Source organism: Panicum virgatum, chromosome 3K (genome assembly GCF_016808335.1).
Source record: "Panicum virgatum strain AP13 chromosome 3K, P.virgatum_v5, whole genome shotgun sequence".
Classification (NCBI taxonomy): Eukaryota; Viridiplantae; Streptophyta; class Magnoliopsida; order Poales; family Poaceae; genus Panicum; species Panicum virgatum.
Genome location: NC_053138.1, coordinates 1,364,021 through 1,383,711, shown reverse-complemented (window position 1 = coordinate 1,383,711; position 19,691 = coordinate 1,364,021). Strand labels below are relative to the sequence as shown.

The window sequence follows — 19,691 nt, the reverse complement described above, 5'->3', positions numbered from 1 at the left end:
CATGGTCAGGATGAGCAGGGTCGACGAAGCCAGGAGGCTGCTGACTGTAGACGATCTCTTCCAGGCGTCCGTGAAGGAAGGCATTCTTCACATCGAACTGGTGTATCGGCCAGTGTCGTGAAGTAGCAATGCTGAGGACGACCCAGATCGTGGCAGGCTTGACGACGGGGCTGAACGTCTCGCCGTAGTCGACGCCGTGTCGCTGGGTGAAGCCGCGAACAACCCAGCGAGCCTTGTGACGGGCAAGTGTGTCGTCGGAGTGGTATTTATGTTTATAAATCCACTTGCCCGTCACAATATTGGCACCAGGAGGCTTGGGAACGAGCCGCCAAGTGTCATTGTCGACGAGCGCCTGGTACTCCTCAGCCATGGCAGCCCGCCACTGTGGATCCACCAGGGCAGTCCTGTAGTTCCCGGGATCGGGGAGATGGCAGTGGCGGCGAAGGCCATCTGAGTCGTAGGAGCCGGAGGCAGTGGTGGTGGAGGGAAGCCATAGCGGTCAACAGGCCGCAGGGAGCCTGTCTGAGACCGCGTCACAGGCCGGCTGACTGAAGCCAGCGGTGGAGGAGGCGGTGGAGGGGCCGCCACAGGAGGCGCAGCTGGTCCAATAGCAGCGGGTGCAGGTGCCGGTGCAGCTGCAGGAACCCTCGGTGCCCGACGCCGAGTGTACACCCGGAGTGGAGGAGGGGCAACCGGAGCTGGGGGAGGGCCGGCCGGAGCTGGGGCCGGCACGTGGCCGACAACGGGCCCAACCTGGAGGACAGCAGGGTCCTCGAAGAGCTCCTCCAGGTGAGCACAGGGGCGCGGCTGCTCGACGTCGACAAGCGACGGAGCGACCGCAGTAGGGGCCGCTGCTGCAGTGCGAGGCACTGGTGCGGCGTGACCTGAAAGAAGAAAGTCCAAAGAGCTCGGAGGCACACTGGATGGGTCAGCACTGAACGGAAAACAAGTCTCGTCGAACACAACATGGCGAGAGATGACGATCCGCCGAGTAGTGGCGAGGTCGAGACAGCGGTACCCCTTGTGGGAGGACGGATAACCGAGGAAGACACAAGCTGTGGAACGAGGAGCAAGCTTGTGTTTGGCAGTGGCAGTCATGTTGGGATAGCACAGACAGCCGAAAACGCGAAGATGAGCAGTAGTCGGGTGGCTGACGGTGTAGCAGCTCATAGGGAACACTGTTCTGAACAGCAGAGGAGGGGCGCCGGTTTAGGAGGTAGGTCGCCGTAGCGAGGGCCTCGGCCCAATACTTGGGCGGCATGCTAGCATGAATGAGCAGGGTGCGAATGCTATTGTTGAGGGTTCGAAGAACGCGCTCGGCTTTGCCATTCTGCTGGGAGGTGTAAGGGCACGAGAGACATAAGTGAATGCCGCAGGATGCAAAGAAGGTGGCGAGAGCATTGTTAACAAACTCAATGCCGTTATCAGCCTGAACAGCTCTAACGGGAAGGCCGAACTGTGTCTGGGCAAAGCTGCAGAAGTTGGTTAGATGACCAGCAACCTCGGACTTGTGAACAAGAGGAAAAGTCCAGCAAAAATGAGTAAAATCATCAAGAACGACGAGGTAATACTGAGCACCCGAAATACTCGCTACAGGAGAGGTCCAGACATCACAGTGAACTAGTTCGAAAGGCATAGTGCTGATAGAACTAGAGGTACTAAACGGCAGACACACATGCTTGCCAAGTTGACATGAATGACAAAAAGGATACCTAGATTTATTACACTGGATGAAAGCATTATTTCTAAGCAACTCTATGGTGGCGACCCCAGGATGACCAAGACGCTGATGCCAGAGATTGGTGGAGATGGCGAGACTGGCGTGTGGAGCTGCAGGGCTGGCGGGGATGGTGTACAGGCCGTCGGAGCTATTGCAGCGAAGAATCACGCGATTGGTCGGGATATCCTTAACAGAAAAACCAAGGGCGTCAAATTCAATAGTGCAATTGTTGTCTTTGGTGAACTGAAAGTAAGTTGCGCACTAGAGAAGGGACAACAAGAACATTATGAAGAGAAAAATTTGACGCGTGGGTGGGTAGGTATGAGCTGCCATGACTGGAAACCGGGATGGTCTGACCATTGCCCACGGTGATGAAAGGATGGGAGGGGGGTGGCGGGAAAGAAGTATACCATCCGACGAGTGCATGTGGGAGGTCGCGCCAGAGTCCATGACCCAGGAGTTGGAGTTCTGGAGCACCATCTGGTTCAGGGCGGCAATGAGGCCGGCCTGATCCCACATATGAGGGGTGGAGACTTGCGCCGGGGCGAACGCGGTGTGCGCTTGGGGGTTGGCGCCAAGGAGGCCGGGCGTGCGCCCGCCCTGCCACCCGCCGTGGCCGCTGGACCACCCGCCCAGGCCGCCTTGCCAGGAGCCGCCGGCTTGCTGACCCGTGGGACCCTGGGGGGCGTACGGGTTGAAGCAGACCCAGGGTCCCATCGGACGGTATTGTCCCCCCTGTGGGGCGCCCTGCAGGACGCCGGTCTGCGGGCCGCCGGTGCCCTTGCCTCCTTGGCCACCAGATCGGCGACCCTTGCCACCGCCTTTGCCGCCCTTCTGCTTGGGCGCGCCGCTGCCTCCGCTGTCCTCGCCCTTGCTGCTACCGCCCGTAGCGACCCCCGCGAAGGAGGAGCGGCAAGAGGGGCTGGTACAGCAGGCGGTGGTGGAGGCGACGAGGGCAGTGGCCGCCGTGTTCTTCGCGTTGTTGGCGAGGCGCAGCTCTTTGAGGGAGAGCAGCTCGTGGGCATGCGTGAAGGGCGGAAGAACCGTTGCGTTGGCGATGTCGTCGGCGGTGGAGTTGAAGCGAGGGTTGAGGCTGCGCAGAAGGCTGAGGACGAGCTGGGAGTCGGTGATGGGGTTGCCGACCTGTTGAAGGGCAGCAGCCTTCGACTTGAGGCGCTGGCAGTACTCGTCGATGGTGGAGTCGCCCTGCTTGAGGGTGTGGAACTCCTCGAGCAGGAAGACAGCGCGGGAGGCTGTGTTGGTGCGGAACAGGGCCTCGATCGCGACCCAGAGTTGGCGCACGGTCTGGTTCTCGTCGGTGATGGCGAGGTCGAGGACGGAGTTGTCGATGGTGCCGAAGATCCAGCTGCGCACGCAGCACTCCGCGATGTCCCAATCTGGGTTGTCGGGCTGCGCTGCAGTGCCGTTGATGTGGCGGCGGAGGCTGAACTTGCCGCACAACGCCGTGAAGAACGACGCCCACTTGGAGTAGTTGCCACTCTTCATGTCTAGGGTCACGGGAACGTGAGCCTTGACATTGACGGTGGTGTAGGGGTGGACGACGATGGCCTGTGTTGGTGCGGTAGGGAGCACAGGCGCGGAGTCGTCCGATTTGGCGCCGGAGGAGGAGGAGATGCTCATGACGGCGGCTCTAGATCAGATTGATCCAGGGGCGGCGGCCTGCTAGTGGGCGCGACGCGAGGGGATCGCGGCGCGAGGGAAGGAGCGGCACCCTAGGGTAGGGCGCGCAGGGAGGGGAGGGCTGCGCCCTAGGGTAGGGCACAGAGAAGGGAGAGATGCGGCGCCAGGAGGCGACGCCCTAGGGCAGAGAGGTGGGGCGTAAGGGGGGAACCCTAGCGTAGGGGGGAGCGGAAGCGGAAGGCCGATCGTTGCCTGCTCTTGATACCATGTAGAAAGATAGAGGGAACAGGGAAACACCGCACGCCCTATGGGGGGGGGTGACCTCTCATTATATAGCCAATGTGGCTTGCAATACAAGAAGGTGTACATGCCCGACATGGGCCGCCCAATATGAGCCTACACGCCCAATATGGGCCTCAAGTATATGCACACAGCTATACATTCTATCAACTATCTCCAATTTCTTATTGTTTTGGAGTACTCAAATATGATGCCTAATTATGCAGTCACCAAACATGCATGTCCAAGATGTATATTATAATTAGTATACAATTTTGATACAACCTATAAACTTACCTGATAGAGATAGGGATGGACTGAGAATATAATGTCCTCTTAATAGTACAATTATTATTGGATTGTTACTATCTATTTGGATATAAATAGCTAGTTCTGTGATGGTTCTAGAATTAATTGACTTTTGAATCTACTACATTTTGGCAGACATGAAATATGATGTTTTCAACACAAAATGGAACACAATATATATTACTTGCAATATAAGAAATGAGCGATCTAAGTAGGAAACAATTTTCAGGTAATAGAGAATATATGTCCTAATATGCAACTGCTACATGTCACAACACAATATATTACCTCAAATACTTGTAGCAATCCGAAAACTCAAATTATGGTATCCAGTGATAAATCTACTATGTTAATACTACACTACCTATGATAAGCAAGCTTAAGGTTTTATCAGTACTTGAGTATGTACTAATGCATTTGAAATCAACACCAGGTGTTCTCTTTATGGGCTGAAAGTGACAAGAAGTATGGTGGCCTTAGTTTATCATCTGAGGATGTAGGTCAAGTGCTTTCAGTTACAGGTAAGACCTCTTTTGGTATTGTCACCAGCGTTGTTGCTAGTGCAGTGTATGCACTGACCATTCTGTCACACTTAACTATATTTCCAAGAAGCATTTTAAAATCACTGCTACTATAAATTTTAATGATTGTATCTGGTCATGATCAATGACAAAGTGGAAATGAATTGTTAACTTTTACCTCAGAAGCTAGACAGAGTATTCAAGGCCTTGCCTTAATCTAACTGTATTTTTCTTCTAAATATTATTTACACTTGAATTTTTCTATTTATTTGTTATATCAATATTGAAAAATGGCAGTATTTTTCCCTCTTGCATTTCCAGGTATCAGTCTTCTTGTATATCAACTCTTTGTATATCCTCATATTAATAAGATTCTCGGACCTCTCAATTCTTCTCGAATTGCAGCTGTGAGTAAAAACTAATGTTTAACTGCTGATATGCTTTCTAATCTAGCTAAATATCTAAGTGGTTCCCTGATCTTGCAGATTTTGTGTATACCTATTCTATTTGCCTATCCCTATATGACATATCTGTCAGGAATTGGACTATCGATCATTTTGAATATTGCATCAGTGCTAAAAAATAACCTTGGTGTGAGTATTTTCTTTTCCAATTACCTTGATGTTTAGAACAAATTCTCTCCATATATCTGCTGTTACCATGAGTGGTAGCTTTATAATGGACTTACTGTTCCCATATGAACTTGAGGCCACTTAAGACTTGTATACACTTCATGTTAATATTTTAATTGATGATACTGTGTCAGATTACAATCATTACAAGCAGTTTCATCCTCCAAAATAATGCTGTGGTATGTCCCAATTAAATCAGCTAATTTAAACACCATTTTATGAAATGTCTCCTGCAAGTCTACAATTCATTGATGAACATGGAATTATTAACAGCATCAAGACCAAAGAGGAGCTGCAATGTCCTTATTCAAATCAGTCGCTCCTGCAGGGGCAAGCATTGTGTGAGACATCATGAGCTTTGAGTTAAAATAAACTTACAATTCAAATTTCTAATTTTACTACTATATTATAAATGTGGCTGAAGTTTCAAATTTCTGCATAGAGATCAGTGTGTGTCATGTGTATTCTAAGTTGAATTTATAGTAGTTAATCACTACTACTTCCATGTAACTAAAAACTATTGCACCAAAGTTCGTTCTAAGCATTATGGGGTTCCTCAAGACTTGCTAATCATTTACAACTGCAGGTTTTCTTGGGCACAAAAACGCCATCATGCTTTCTTCTTTCCAGGTCAATTTTTATCTATTTGACAAATACCACCCTATATTCATATGTTATTCTTTTTTGGAAAGGATTAATCTGCTATTAAGGTTTTATGTATCTTTGCCTACACATTTTTTGTTTGTTTCATTCGGATATGCATTGCCTCTATTTTTGACTGGTGGACCTAATCATTTCCTAATTAGGTTATTAATCGAAACAATGGAAATTAGTAAAGCTATATAAATCAAATTTTCTCATTTTTGTTGCATCCAAACTGGAAATTTATAAATCTTGGGCATATAAGGCCAAGACATGTTTCCTATTTTTAATTTTTGAACTTTTCGCAACTACAAAAATGGATTTGTAGAAATGCCTCGACTTTTTTTTAGAAACGGACCAAAATTTTACCCGTTCCTACAAATGGTGCTCGGTCACTGTAGCAACCGACCCGCCTCTAAGCCTTGAGTATATAGTGATAATGAGTGTGTAAACCACAAACTAAGCCTTAAGTTGTATAAGATATTGGAGTGAGCGACTTATATATTATGATTTCACACTCTTAACCATCATATACGCTGAAATATGGTTTTAATATTTTTTTCTAGTTCTATAGATCACAAGATGCTTATGCTAAAAAATTTCACTTTTTATTATTTGTTTCCTATTTTTTTGAAATACAAAAATTTTCTAAAAAAATAAAATTATTTGTAAGGGCAGGTGAAGGCGTCGCCCGCCCCTAAAAATGCATTTGTAGGGGCGAGTTAGTAGGATACTACAGAGTATCCAGACATATACCCAGAGTATCCAGGTATTCGAACGGATGTCCAAACATATGTCTGAAGTATCCAGACGTATAGCTGGAGTACCCGGGTATTCAGTCGGATATCCGTCCGGAGAATCCGGATGTATACAGAGTATCCGGATATTTTCTTCAAACTAAATCGATTTTTAGAGTAAATTAGGAAATCCATCGTAGGGGCAGGTGAATAAATTAGGAAATCCATTGTAGGGGCGAGTGGGGGCCTCACCCGCCCCTACAAATAATTTTTCAACTTCTTTCAAAAATTCATTTAAGTCGAGAAAAATAGCAAAACACATAAAAAAGTGAAATTTTTACCATATACCTATTTTAATCTATAGAACAAGAAAAAAAATCAAAAGTATATTTCAGTGTATATAATGATTTTGAGTGTAGAAAGCACAAAATAAGTGAGTTATAAATTATGATTTCACACTCTTAATCAATACATACGTTGAAATATAGATTTGATATTATTTTAAATTTCTACATGTCACGATAGGCTTATGGTCAAAATTTTATTTTTTTGGATATGTTTTCATTTAAACAAAATTTTATAATTTTAAAAAAAAAATAGATACGGGTGAGGGAGTGACCCGCTCCTAAAAAATATCATTTTTAGGAGCAGGTGAAATAGAGCTATGGATCCACTTGATGGGCAGGACTACAAACTATTGGCTGAATCAAGTGACCCAAGATCAACCGTCCAACTCTCCCCATCATCTCTCCGCCCCCCTCTTATTCCTTATCTATTCCGTGTCCCACGTATCTTCACACTACTCTCTCTCTCTGGTGGCGGCATGAGCGCGCGGCGGCGGCGCGAGCGCCCGATGACAATGAAGCATGCGGTCACGGTGTGCGGTGGCGGCTACAAGCGCCGGCGCCAGCGCCCGGCACGGGAGCAACGCGCGGCGGCGGCTACGAGCACGGGGCCGCGACGGCGGCGTGAGTGCTCAGCGCGGGAGCGGCACGGTGGCGCGGCATGGGAGCGGCGTTGGCGGCGCGACGCGGCGACGAGGCTCGGCAACGTCAGTGCGCGGTAGCAGCGCGGTGCAGTAGCGGGCTGCTGCCGTTTTGATTTTTTTTTATTTTTTTATTCAATCTGTAGGGGCGGGGCGGGTCGGTTGAGGGCATGACCTGGCCCTAGAAATGAGGTTTTAGAGGCGGGCCAGTTACCCATCCCTATAAAATGTATATGTAGCAGCGAAAACTAGGGGCAGATTTTGTGCCCATTTCCTAAAAATACGTTTTTACCCATCCCTAAAAACTGTTTCTTTAGTAGTGTTTTTAACTACTAGACCTTTTTTAAAAAATTACTAGAGGCCATGGAATATTTTATTCTTGTGTAATGTATCTTCTCATTATATACAGGTGATCAGATGGTGTTCCTTCTGCTGAATGTCATCGAGTTTCTTGGCCTTATCCTTACATTCAAACCCTTTATGGCCATATCAGAACAACAACGTGGAAGGGATTAGTATTAGTTACAAAAACAGTGGGTCATTCGGATGGTGGGTCAAGAGTGTTTACTAGACGATGGCTGGGTTATAATCAACAACAAATGGTGGCATAATTGAGTGCTTATATTTGTATCACTATAATTGTGTGTCACAACATTTTCACAAAGGAATTATTATTGTTTCTACGTTTGTTGGGCGTTGCCATGGAAAGTTGATATTAATTATTGGTATTAGAGTATATCACAAAGATCCGAGAATCTAGGTTATGATATGGTATAATTAGGCGAACGTATCTGGTGTTACCGGGCCTTTAGGTGTTACCGTGTTACAAAATGTAATTACACCTAAATTTTTGCATAAAAAGTTTATCCAAAAATATGAATGGATAGAGCACATAAGTATCTACCATCATTCAAAGTTTGAGGTTGAACAAAAACTTGTGCAAGAAGAAACAAAAAAAGATAGAGAGAAATTTGCATATGAATAGTTGCGGATTGCGGATCATCCATGAACAGTTAAACCCACAACTATTCAAGTGCAAATTTGCTGATGTAGCACGAAATTCAAAGCCCATGACACTTCCAATGAGATTAAGAGCATCTCTAAGAGACTAGCAATAGCATTAGCTAAATTTAGAGATTGAGAGCTAAGTACAAAATAAAAAGCTTCCCAAACTGTTAAGCTTTCTAACAGACTCCATATGCCACAGGGTCATTGGGCCCCACGTGTCATACTCCTCTCTTATCTTCTTCCTTTCTACACACACACACCTCCTCTCCTCCTACCCCCAACGGTGTCCCGACGCCGGCCAAGCCATCTGCCGGTGGCCGTCCCTCCTGTCTTTGCCATCACGAGCCCTCTCCGCCGCCGAATTGCCCCCTCTCCACCGCCACGCGTCCTCTCTCCAGCTCCCCTCCGCCGCGTCGGCGACCTTCCCTCCCTTCTCTGCGAGCTCCGGAAGCTGCGTGGGAGGGCGCCAGGGACTGCGGGAGGGAATGGCGAGCCGCGTCCGCTCGGCAAACAAAGTTAGCGGAGGGGGCAGGGTGGTGAGTTGGATATAGCGAGGACTGGGTTTTGGAGAGACTTTTGTCTGGGTGGGGGTGGGGGGGGGGGGGGTTGCATCTTTGGCGTGCAGCAACACCCAACTCTAGCTTGATCAGCTCAGATAGCGAATTGATAATAAAGACGTGTGCGACCATTAAGAAGCCACATCACGCATATTGTGAAGACAGAAGCTTGAGTTCTGAATAAGATGTGAGGTTATAGTTGCATAATATGTTAAGTCCCCGACTCCCCGGGCTAATTCCATACAAAGGTACGGTGCAGTGCGGGATCCCGGGCGTTTACGGATAGTTTAGGACAGAAAAAGTCTACTCCATCTTAAAGTCTTCGATTTCCCTACATACTTATTATTATTTAATTTCAGCGTGCGTGCTTATAGAAGGATTAGCGGAGACTCTCACTTAGAGTAACTGAGTCAGCCTCACCAAGCAGACATTATTAATTAATTCCATTCAGCACATGATCACGTCCTGCATGATCTAGCAAATATATATAATTCTTCCTTCTGACTTTTGGTTTCCCATCCCAATCGATCTCAGAAGGTACTGAACCAGCAGTTGCACAAGCTAAGAAAGACAGACGAAGGTATGGCCGGCGGCGAGGGAAAGGCAGCGGTGCCATTGCTGGAGAAGAAGACCGAGGTGTACTTCGATGGCTGCCCCGGCTGCGCCATGGACCGCAGGAAGGCGGAGAACCCGGGGATCCCGTACGACCTATTCTTCCATATTTGGGTCATCAACCTTGTCACCTGTAAGTGCTCCTTCTACTCTGCATTCAGAGCCTGGTTCCGGCTCCAGCTCAACCTTTCTCATTTGGTGATTATGGGTCCGTTTGGTTTGTTGAACAACTCTAGCCTGGATTTGAGCTTTGCCAGTACTCATCATTTATCAGTCTAGCGCAAATGTCGTTTACAAGAACATAAGAATTTACTTAATACTGGTTCTCATGAAAACCCATCATTTACTTATAATAGTTAATACCGTAAGGTCTGGAAAGGTCTCATAATTTTGACATCTGCTCCGCAGCATCAGTTGCAAGCTTAAGTGTTTCATCTTTTTCTTGAGGAAATTTCTTATTTACCATCAGAAGTCACCTTTATTTTCCATCAAAAGCTTTTTGTTCCTTCGGTTGGAAATTACATCACCTAAGTGCCACAGAAGTCTCTATTCGGATGCATAACGAATTGGCCTCTTGCTGTAGTATGGTACGGGTACCGCTCACGGTGCATAGCTTCTCGCTCACTTCCTCGATCCAATGACACAGCACCTCACTCGGCCCCACCTGTCACACTCACAACCTGATTGCACGATACCACAACCACGCTGCTCCTAGCTCCACTCGAGACCGTGGCACCATCTCCAACCGCGTAGCTGACACAAGTGGAGAACAAGGATAGGGCAGATAGGAGAGGAGTCGAAGTATATGTGGGAAGGTGCATCCTAGTGCCCACCCGTCACAATTAATATTAGGGATACCCAGAGATGATGATTAGCAGTTAAGCAACTCGGTTAAGCTAAAGGACAACCGCGCTAAACGGCCTGGTCCGACCTCTGTGGAGGGGCTCTGCCTCGCCTGACCCACGTAGGAGTGCTCTGCCTCACCCGACCAATGTGTAGGGCTCTACCTCGTCCGACCTTTGACCTAGCGCTGGGAGTTCGCCCGACTAACGAGAGGGCCCACAACGGCCCACGCCACACGAAGACCGATAATGGTGTGGGCGGACAGACGACAAGACACGCTCTAACACAACAAATAGTGAAACGCACCCCTGTCATGGCTTATGACGGTGTAGGTCACAGGGTAGGGGTATGCCGCACCTCTATGGAGGCATCTCCATGTTCTCTGCTTCATAGACAATGCAACAAGACAGAACCGGCCGCAGAGGAGGAGGACGGCAATGGTGGGCCCGGAGGAGCCCACGACGACTAAAGGACGGAGCATCAACGGGGAAGCGGGTCCCCCAGATCCAGCAACACGAAGGAGGATCCACCCTTGCGCAAGACACAAGACTCTCCTCTCTCTCTCTATTGTATTTTGTCCTCTCTCCTGTCATGTAAAAGGGAGAGGATAGGCCCCCGCGAGGAATGACTCTCCAGAAGCTCACAGTACAACGGCTCCAACCGGACAACAACACAGGACTCCCTAGCTCCACATAGAGACAGCTCGGGTGCTCAAACCTCCCCCCCCCCCCGGGTGGAGGACTATGAGCAAGAACACTCACGCACACCACAGTAGAGACGTGAGGCACCCGTCTCTCTCTCAACCGTTTGTACACCCATACTGCAAACTAATGCAAGATACGCGAGCTGCAGCGAACTGGACATAGGGTATTTGGCCCGAACCAGTATAATCCTTATGTCTTCTTGCATACCATCCATACCTAAACCATGAGAATCACTAGGCGGTGGTAAAAAAACACTGACACCACCCATTTGGGGAGACTTGCTATCTCTCAGTCGAGGGTTAGATAGACAATGGTTAAGGAAAGAAGAAGGTTATTACTTGGAGGACTGAAAAGGTCCTAGAATTTTGCCATCTACTCAGCAGCATCAGTAGCTAGATTAGGTTCATCATTTTTATCTATGTTTAATTTCTGTGAGAAGTTAGAGTGCGTCCTTATTTGCTACTGAACAACAACAACAACAACAACAACAACGTAGCCTTTTTTCCCAAGCAAGTTGGGGTAGGCTAGAGATGAAACCCGAAAGAAATAAGTTCAAGGTTCAGGCACATTGATAGCTAGTCTCCAAGCGCTCCTATCCAAAGCTATCTCTTTACAAATATTCCAATCCTTAAGGTCTCTCTTAACCGACTCATCCCACGTCAGTTTAGGTCTACCTCTACCCCTCTGTACATTATCGACCCGCTCAAGAACCCCATTACGCACCGGCGCCTCAGGAGGCCTTCGTTGGACATGTCCAAACCATCTCAGCCGATGCTGGGTAAGTTTCTCCTCAATTGGTGCCACCCCGACCCTATCCCGAATAACTTCATTCCGGACTCTATCCCTCCTTGCTACTGAAAAACCTTTATTTTCTTATTAGCCACCAACTGAAACTTATATCCATTACGTGCCACTAGTGTATATTTGGATGCATAAAAAATTGGCCTCTTACCACTATATGGTACCTTCACGCCGTGCGTCTATTGTGTTGCATTTCTCGCTTGGTTCCTTGGTCCAATGTGGCAACACATTGCTCACACCCACCAGCGACACTCACGTCCGGATCACAGTGCCTTGCTCTACCACAGTTGTGCTGCTCACAGCTCCACTCGTGACTGGTGATGCCTCCGGCTATGCTGCTCACGCCAGTGGAGAACAAGGATGGGGCCGAGAGGAGCAGAGGAGAGGCAACACCTGTGGGAAGGTGCAGAGCTCATACATTTGGGGAGGCTTGTTATTTCTCAATCTAGAGTTGGAGAGGCAACGTTTGGGGCAAAGGAGTTCGGGCGGCAAGACAGGGAAAGAAGACGTCATTACCTTCTTAAGAAGTCCGATTGCTTAAGGATAGTATGGACATCACACAAAAAAGTCTTGACTCATATGCCCCCATCGATGTGTGTAGATTGGATTGGTGTGCAGGTGATAAAATTTCAGAGAAAGTTAAATAATATTGAAAAAGTTTTTCAATGGCAAACAAGACAATACTTTAACTTTCAACATAAATAAGGGTTTTTCTTCTTTATCTTCTACTTCCTGATATGCTACTCTGATTCTCAAGTGAAGCAAACGAGGAAAGGAACTCCCTTAATATAATACCAAGGTAGCTTTGTTTATATTTTATAAATAATAAATATATTGTTAAAATTATTTGATGTCAATTTATTAGAGATTGTTGTATAGTCCAAAAATATACAAAAAAAGTTGATAGGTCTTATAAACATTAAATAGTTTCTGCATAGGGTTATTCCAGAGCAGTTGCCAATTTGAGGGGTTGTAAATGTTGGTCAATAATAAATTTATGTTTATAGCCATCAAAGCTTGGGTACCATAAACAGGGATGATGCTTTTCCATAATCACCAAACTCAGCCCACAATGCAACAAAGTAATAAATAGGATACCATTTTTCTAATTGCAATATATTTGATGACGAGCAATGATAGATGACATTTTAATCTTTATGGTTGTTCTTGTTTCTTCTACCAATCATTTTTGTATTCCTATGCATGTTGTGGACACTCTTGTTTTATTTATATAATTATATATACATTTTATTTTTGTATACAAGGGCATCTCTAACTTCTTGTGCTCTTTATTTTAGGTATGCCACTATCGTCATTATTTCCATACTTATATTTCATGGTATGATGATCTAATCCCATAAGGCTAACATTTCCAACAATACCATGCTACTAGCTAGTTATCTAATTTTCTATCATCATATGACTGGATGTTAGTAGTTCCATACCGTTTGGGTTTATTATAGATTTTTTTTAAATACATGGTGCTAAACTATTGTGTGATATGCTTCATAACAATAGATAAGGGATTTGCACATTGCAAAAAGAGTAGAAGATATTGGATTCTATGCTGGATTCGTAGGTAAGAACTTTTCAACCAATTAAAACTTTTATTTCCAAAATATTTATATTAGAAAAATTTATTACTACAATTTTTTAACTTTTCTAGGTGTTGCATATATGTTGGGTAGAACTTTGACTTCAATAATTTGGGGAATTTTAGCGGATCACATTGGTCGGAAGCCAGTTATTGTGATTACGATTTTCTCAATGTAAGTAGGTTCCATATCAAATCATACTGAATTAAGCAACCAATGGGACTTGTAGTTTATTTGCCTTTTCATTCTTTTTTGTTCGTAATTCAGGCTCGTGTTCAACACCCTATTTGGACTCAGCATGCACTACTGGATGGCAATAGCTACCCGATTTTTCCTTGGTTTCTTACATGGTTCACTTGGCACAATAAGAGTATGATGATTAAGTAATCTAAAGTTGTGAATTATTCAAGTCCACTACTGTCATTAATTTGGCAATTGATCCTTACAGGCTTATGCCGTTGAAGTATGTCGACCTGAGCATCATGCTGTTGGACTATCACTTGTATTACTGTAGAACTTATCACTATGTGGTTTCTCAATTCTTGGACACAATAGTTTGAATTGTTATAAGATATAAATACTTATTTTTGCATGACTATTGACTAGGTTAGCACATCATGGGCAGTAGCTCTTATTATTGGACCAGCCATTGGGGGATATCTTGCACAGGTATTTATTAAAGTTTTGGTTTTGTTATCTTTCCTATTAATATTTTAATGTTACTGATGTAATTTTCTTTCATTTGATAGCCAACAGAGAAATATCCAAAGTTATTTCCTATGAACTCATTCTTTGGAAGGTATTGTATATGCATATGTGCACCTAATAGTATCTTAATTAAAATCATCTCCCAAATTTACTAACTTTTTTCTTACTATTTTCAATAGGTTCCCATATTTCTTACCAAGTTTATGTATGTCCGTCTTATACTTTCTTATTCTCATAAGTTGCATATGGCTTCCGGTACATGCAATTTATATAGTGTTACTCATACTATTTATTGATGAAGATATTGTAGTTTACAATAAAAGTTTTATTTTGAATAAGAACCAAATATTATTATTTGGTGAGTAATTAATGTATCTATTTCTTATATGGCTTATAGAAATTTTGATGATCCAAATTCATAGTATAGTTTTGGCCTAAGTTGCATAGGCATTAGCGCGATGAGATTATATAGTCCCTGATAATAGAGTTTCTATAGCTTGGGCCATATTATAACACTTTGGGCCTTTTTGGAAGCACTATGCTCCATGAAATCTATCTCCGCTCCACCAACTCCAGCATGGAACAACTCTACCTCTTGGCTTCAGAAAAAACGTGCAGCTGACGAACCTATTTGGCTGATAATGCAGTTCCAGCTCCTGTAATAGTAGGGTATGGTGGGAATAGTCTATTTTACCCATGTTGGATAGATGGGCACTACTATAGCAATCGTGAAAAAAACAATGCTGCTGCGGGCGCTATACTGCATGTGAAAAGAAAATTGATGCTGCAAGTGTAGTACGAGATGTGGCATCCATGCATGCTAGGTTAATACTTTTGATATGAAGTTTGGAACAAGTTCAAGGTTGTATAAATACGTGGACCTATCTTGATTGTTATAGACAAATTTAGCTTTCATATGTTGTAGATTTACAGTGGTGAATGTTAAGATGGTTGATGGTCTGAATCATTCACATAGAAATTGAATAAGTTCTTAGAAAGAAATTAAGGAAGTTCCATGTCTAAGAACAATTTATCTATAACATATTAACCATAATGTGTAGTAGTAGCAAAGCATAAATAAAACAAAATCATAAGAAGAATGTGTCATCCCATAATATTATCAGCTACTTATGTCCAATAAGTATATCTTCTCATTCATTGATGATGAATTTTTGAATGATATATTCTTGCTAGGCTGAATTTTTTTATAGAAAGTGAGTTGCATAAATTTTTCAGGAGACATTGCATATGCACAGACTTGAAAAAGAGAAGATCAAGCAACTGATTTACTAATGGCACATTTATCTAATTCTGAAGATTTTGTTAAGAAACACAATACTTCAACTTGGAGCTTATTCAAAAATTGGCCATTGATGTCATCTATTATTCTCTTTTGTATTACCTGCTTTGATGATATGGCTTATTCAGAGGTATATTGTAATATTTAAATTATTGTTCATTTTCTTTTCTATTAATTAAGTATTGATGATTGACTAATCAAAATAATATATATGAATAACATTTCTACCCTTCCTATCAATTAGAAATTGTACGAATAAAATCCTATCATGTTGTCATACTATCTACTAATTATTTGTATTAACAAAATATTATTTTATTCCACTCCGTCTAAATCAAAATTTGATAAACATAAACAGTTTTATATCATTTTTGGTTTCTTTGAAAGCATTAATTCCCTATATGACCACTAAATTTAAAATTTCTTTATTGTATACTACTAAATGACTAAAAAAAGAGTTTTGTAGAATATTGTATATATTGTAATTTAGAGAAAATATTAAGTACACATATTTTAGATTGAAATTGCTATATTCTAGCATTTAGTGCAACTTAAAAATTAAGGTATCTACAATTTTATTTATGGAATACTAATCCTTACTTGTTAAGATGGTTAATCTGACATAATGCATAATATTAGTTTTTTTGTCATCATGGTTGCACTTGATAATTTCTCTTTTCTCACAACTTTCTATGCTTAGGGGAAAATAGATTATCCAAAGCTCAATCTATTTTTGTTTCTTTGATGATAAATTTATCTATTTTTCTAGAGTATTAGCCTCTATATCTAAGTCAACTTTTGATATATCAAATTGCGAATTAGATATTTCCTTTATGGGCGGAAAACAACAAAAAATATGGAGGACTAGGCTTCTCAACTGAAGATGTTGGTAATGTACTTTTGGTGACAGGTATCAACTTCCTAGTCCGCCAAACCAATTTATCAATTGTATTGTTATTCTTATGGTCTATGATCGAGGTGTGACATTGGTTCCCTATTCAAGATATGTGGCTTTTAACAAACCTTGCTAGATATCTTATTTGATGGTGAAAGAGACATGAGCTTAGTATGGATTTTCATATGTGCACAAAACATTGAACTCACAAATATTCTACATATGTTGTGTATGCTACTAATATGGAAATTTTTTGTGTAATGCAAGATTTAGGATAAAATCAGATCATGACATTAGTTCAAGAACTTTTGACATGACCTCACTACAATATATAAAAGAAAATTAATTGAAAATTAATTTATTTTGATTTGAAACCTTTCTTTAACCTCATTCTTCTACAATTTGTCATAATAATTATAACATGATTTAATCTATTATTTTGCAGGTTCTGGTGTACTTTTGTATCAAACTTTTGTTTATCCTTGTATGATAAAAGTTCTTGGATTGATCAATACTTCTCGTGTTGCGGCTGTGAGTACAAGTTATCATTATTTTTAAATGTTAGTTTCAATACTTTATTTTTAAAATGTGACAATCAACGTTGCAGATTCTATCTATGATGCTTCTTCTTACTTATCCACCTATGGCGAATTTGTCAAAACCATGGTTATATTGCACAATGAATATTGCATCACTGCTGAAAAACAATTGTGTCGTAAGTACCCTTGGGACTTTAAGTTCAATGTATGGGCACCTAAAGCATTTATTAATATTCCAATATTTCCATTTGGTTATTTTCTTCATATAGACCAAGATAAAACTCCAATTAAAATAGAAGAGTTATTTATTGTAGTCCAAGATCAAAATTAAATAAGGTAGTCCATGACTAGGGATCTAAAGTTTTCTACAATAAAAATAGCTTATTTACAAAAAGTATCTTATACGTAACGCACTAGCATAAAAAATTGTAGATGTCTTTTTTACATTTATAGGAAACAATTGAGTCTAATTGAATGTTATTATTAAGTATATATTCTTCAGTACCATATTAACATTATCCTTCTATTTATTAGGCTACAATTGTAACATGCTCCTTCATTCTTCAGAATAGCTCTGTGGTATGTGCATTTACAATCTATTTTCATTAAACCTACTTTCCTAAGTAAACTTTATAGATCTTGTTTAACTTACAGCCTCAAGATCAAAGAGCAACTGCAAATGGAATAGCAACTACTTTGATGTCCTTTTCTAAGACATTTGCTCCAGCGGGAGCTGGTATCATGTAAGTAAAAGTTTAGTTGCTAAAGTTTGCCAAGAATAAAATCTTGAATTCTATTAGGAATCTTAGAAGAAATCTTCCAATTTATTATTTTAACAATTTAATTTATGATCCTTTCAAAATACTATTTTGTAAAAAATAATCAGAATCTTATAGCTTTTTCAATTGTGTAGGAATAGTTGGCATGCTCATATTTTTTCCATATAACATCTTTTTCCCATTATTTAGTGCTATATAGGAAGCTAATACTAAGATATTAGTATATATGGTTCTATAGATATAATAAATGAGTAAATTTATGTAAAACATCATGCTCGTATTTTTATGTTAAGGTGAGCTGAATACACTTGCTAACAAAAAGAACTTTATTATCTAGTAAATACATGGTATTTATTAATTGAGAAATGTTTCTTAAACTGACTGTATATATTACTACCACACATGCTATGCTTCAATCATATCTTGTTGACATATCACCTTACTCTATCAATGTAGGTTCTCATGGGCACAAAAACACCAACATGCTTTCTTTATTCCAGGTAAATGTGTAAAGAATTATTAAGATCAGATTGTTTTACATGCTTTTGGCATCTAATAAATCATCATAAGATCTATCAAGAGTTATTTGGATTGGACCGAACCAAAATAACCATGAACCAACATAGCTTCTCTAGGTTTTTGTCAGTAGAATATGGCTAGCAAAGGAACCATGGAAAACTAGTCAAAAATTGCAGTTTAACTCTTGAATCGGGTGGTTTTCCTGCATTAGTATACTAGAAACAAAAGAAACATGAAAGGGAGGCCAATTGAGGTCTGAACCCACACCCCAGTCTTGGGAGGGAAGGATTTCCACCACCAATATATGTTTTTATTGTGATTTAGGCATAGTATATCTGAACCGGCACCCAACTGTGGTCGTCTCCAACAAATCGTGTACCGTGAGGTAAATAGTTACTTGAGTCTCAATAACTATCAACATATCCTAATTAATAAATACCTTATGTTGTTTAATTTAGTCGGATTAAAGAACTCCAGTAGGATAGTATTGTGTGCATAGGGGATTGTTGGATAGCCCTTTCTACTAGGAACCATATCTTGATTCTCCACCATGGCAAGTAATGTATTTGATATTTTAATGCGTTAAGAAACTCACATATGTGATGTCTACTACCTTCCCATTCTTTAAAAAAAAGAGTTTACTTTGTTCCAAATTACATGCCTATATATGCCTAATGTTGTCCACATTTCACCCATCCCCTTACAATATAAATGGAAGACTAATAACTTACCCTAATCTATCAATTATGAGCTTTTTGTATCTATTTGACCTTTTTATTGCATTACTTGGTTTTGTAGGTGACCAAATATTGTTCTTCCTTTTAGCCATGGTCATATTTGTGGAATTTATATGCACGTTCAAGCCCTTTCTAGCCATGACAAAGGAATCTTCTTCTGGTTCATGCCATTGAAAAGTTGTGTCCTGTTTTATTATGACATCTCATGTCTACAATCATCTATACAGATGTCATTTTGAAAGCTTGCAATAACCCTGCTAGTAGTATTAGAAATAAATATCTGGTGACCTTCTTTGGTTTCCACTAGCTTATTTATGTGTTGTATGTAATCTTGGATGCTTATCAACGCACCATGTTTATATATGAAAACATCGTAACAACTTTTTACTGGTTCAGAAATCATATTGTGACCTAATTTAAATATTAAGCTTAAGAGATGCTTGGATCAAGCCTTTGATAAAATGATACGCAAACAAATTAAAACAAATGTAGAGACTGCTCCGTAAAAGGGTGATATCATGGATTTTAGCAATTACCATAAGATTCATTGCTATTGAATTATTTGTATTATATAGATACAAGAAAGTTGTTTTTAAGCAACATGCTTTGTCTGTACTAATAAAATATA

General features: G+C 41.9%; 1 protein-coding gene and 1 pseudogene across 1 annotated transcript; one reads left to right on the top strand and one right to left on the bottom strand.

The window, feature by feature from the left end:
• Positions 1–533: 533 nt before the first annotated feature.
• On the bottom strand, positions 534–3,361 carry LOC120700322. The gene is made up of 5 exons (XM_039984549.1): positions 2,078–3,361; positions 1,726–1,981; positions 1,156–1,590; positions 967–1,055; positions 534–884 (listed from the first exon to the last, which is right to left on the bottom strand). Exons 1-5 carry the CDS (start codon positions 3,359–3,361, stop codon positions 534–536), a joined length of 2,415 nt encoding a protein of 804 aa, XP_039840483.1.
• Positions 3,362–3,554: 193 nt separating this feature from the next.
• LOC120696639 lies at positions 3,555–19,490 on the top strand (annotated as a pseudogene).
• Positions 19,491–19,691: the final 201 nt, after the last annotated feature.

Bases quoted from the DNA above. Each gene is read 5' to 3' on its own strand.
- LOC120700322 (XM_039984549.1), bottom strand. From the start codon at position 3,361: ATGAGCATCTCCTCCTCCTCCGGCGCCAAATCGGACGACTCCGCGCCT. The intron at 1,591-1,725 runs GTAATAAATCTA...CCTCTCCTGTAG, and splicing joins AAATAATGCTTTCATCCAGT to CGAGTATTTCGGGTGCTCAG. The intron at 885-966 runs GTTGTGTTCGAC...TTCTTCTTTCAG, and splicing joins GGATCGTCATCTCTCGCCAT to GTCACGCCGCACCAGTGCCT.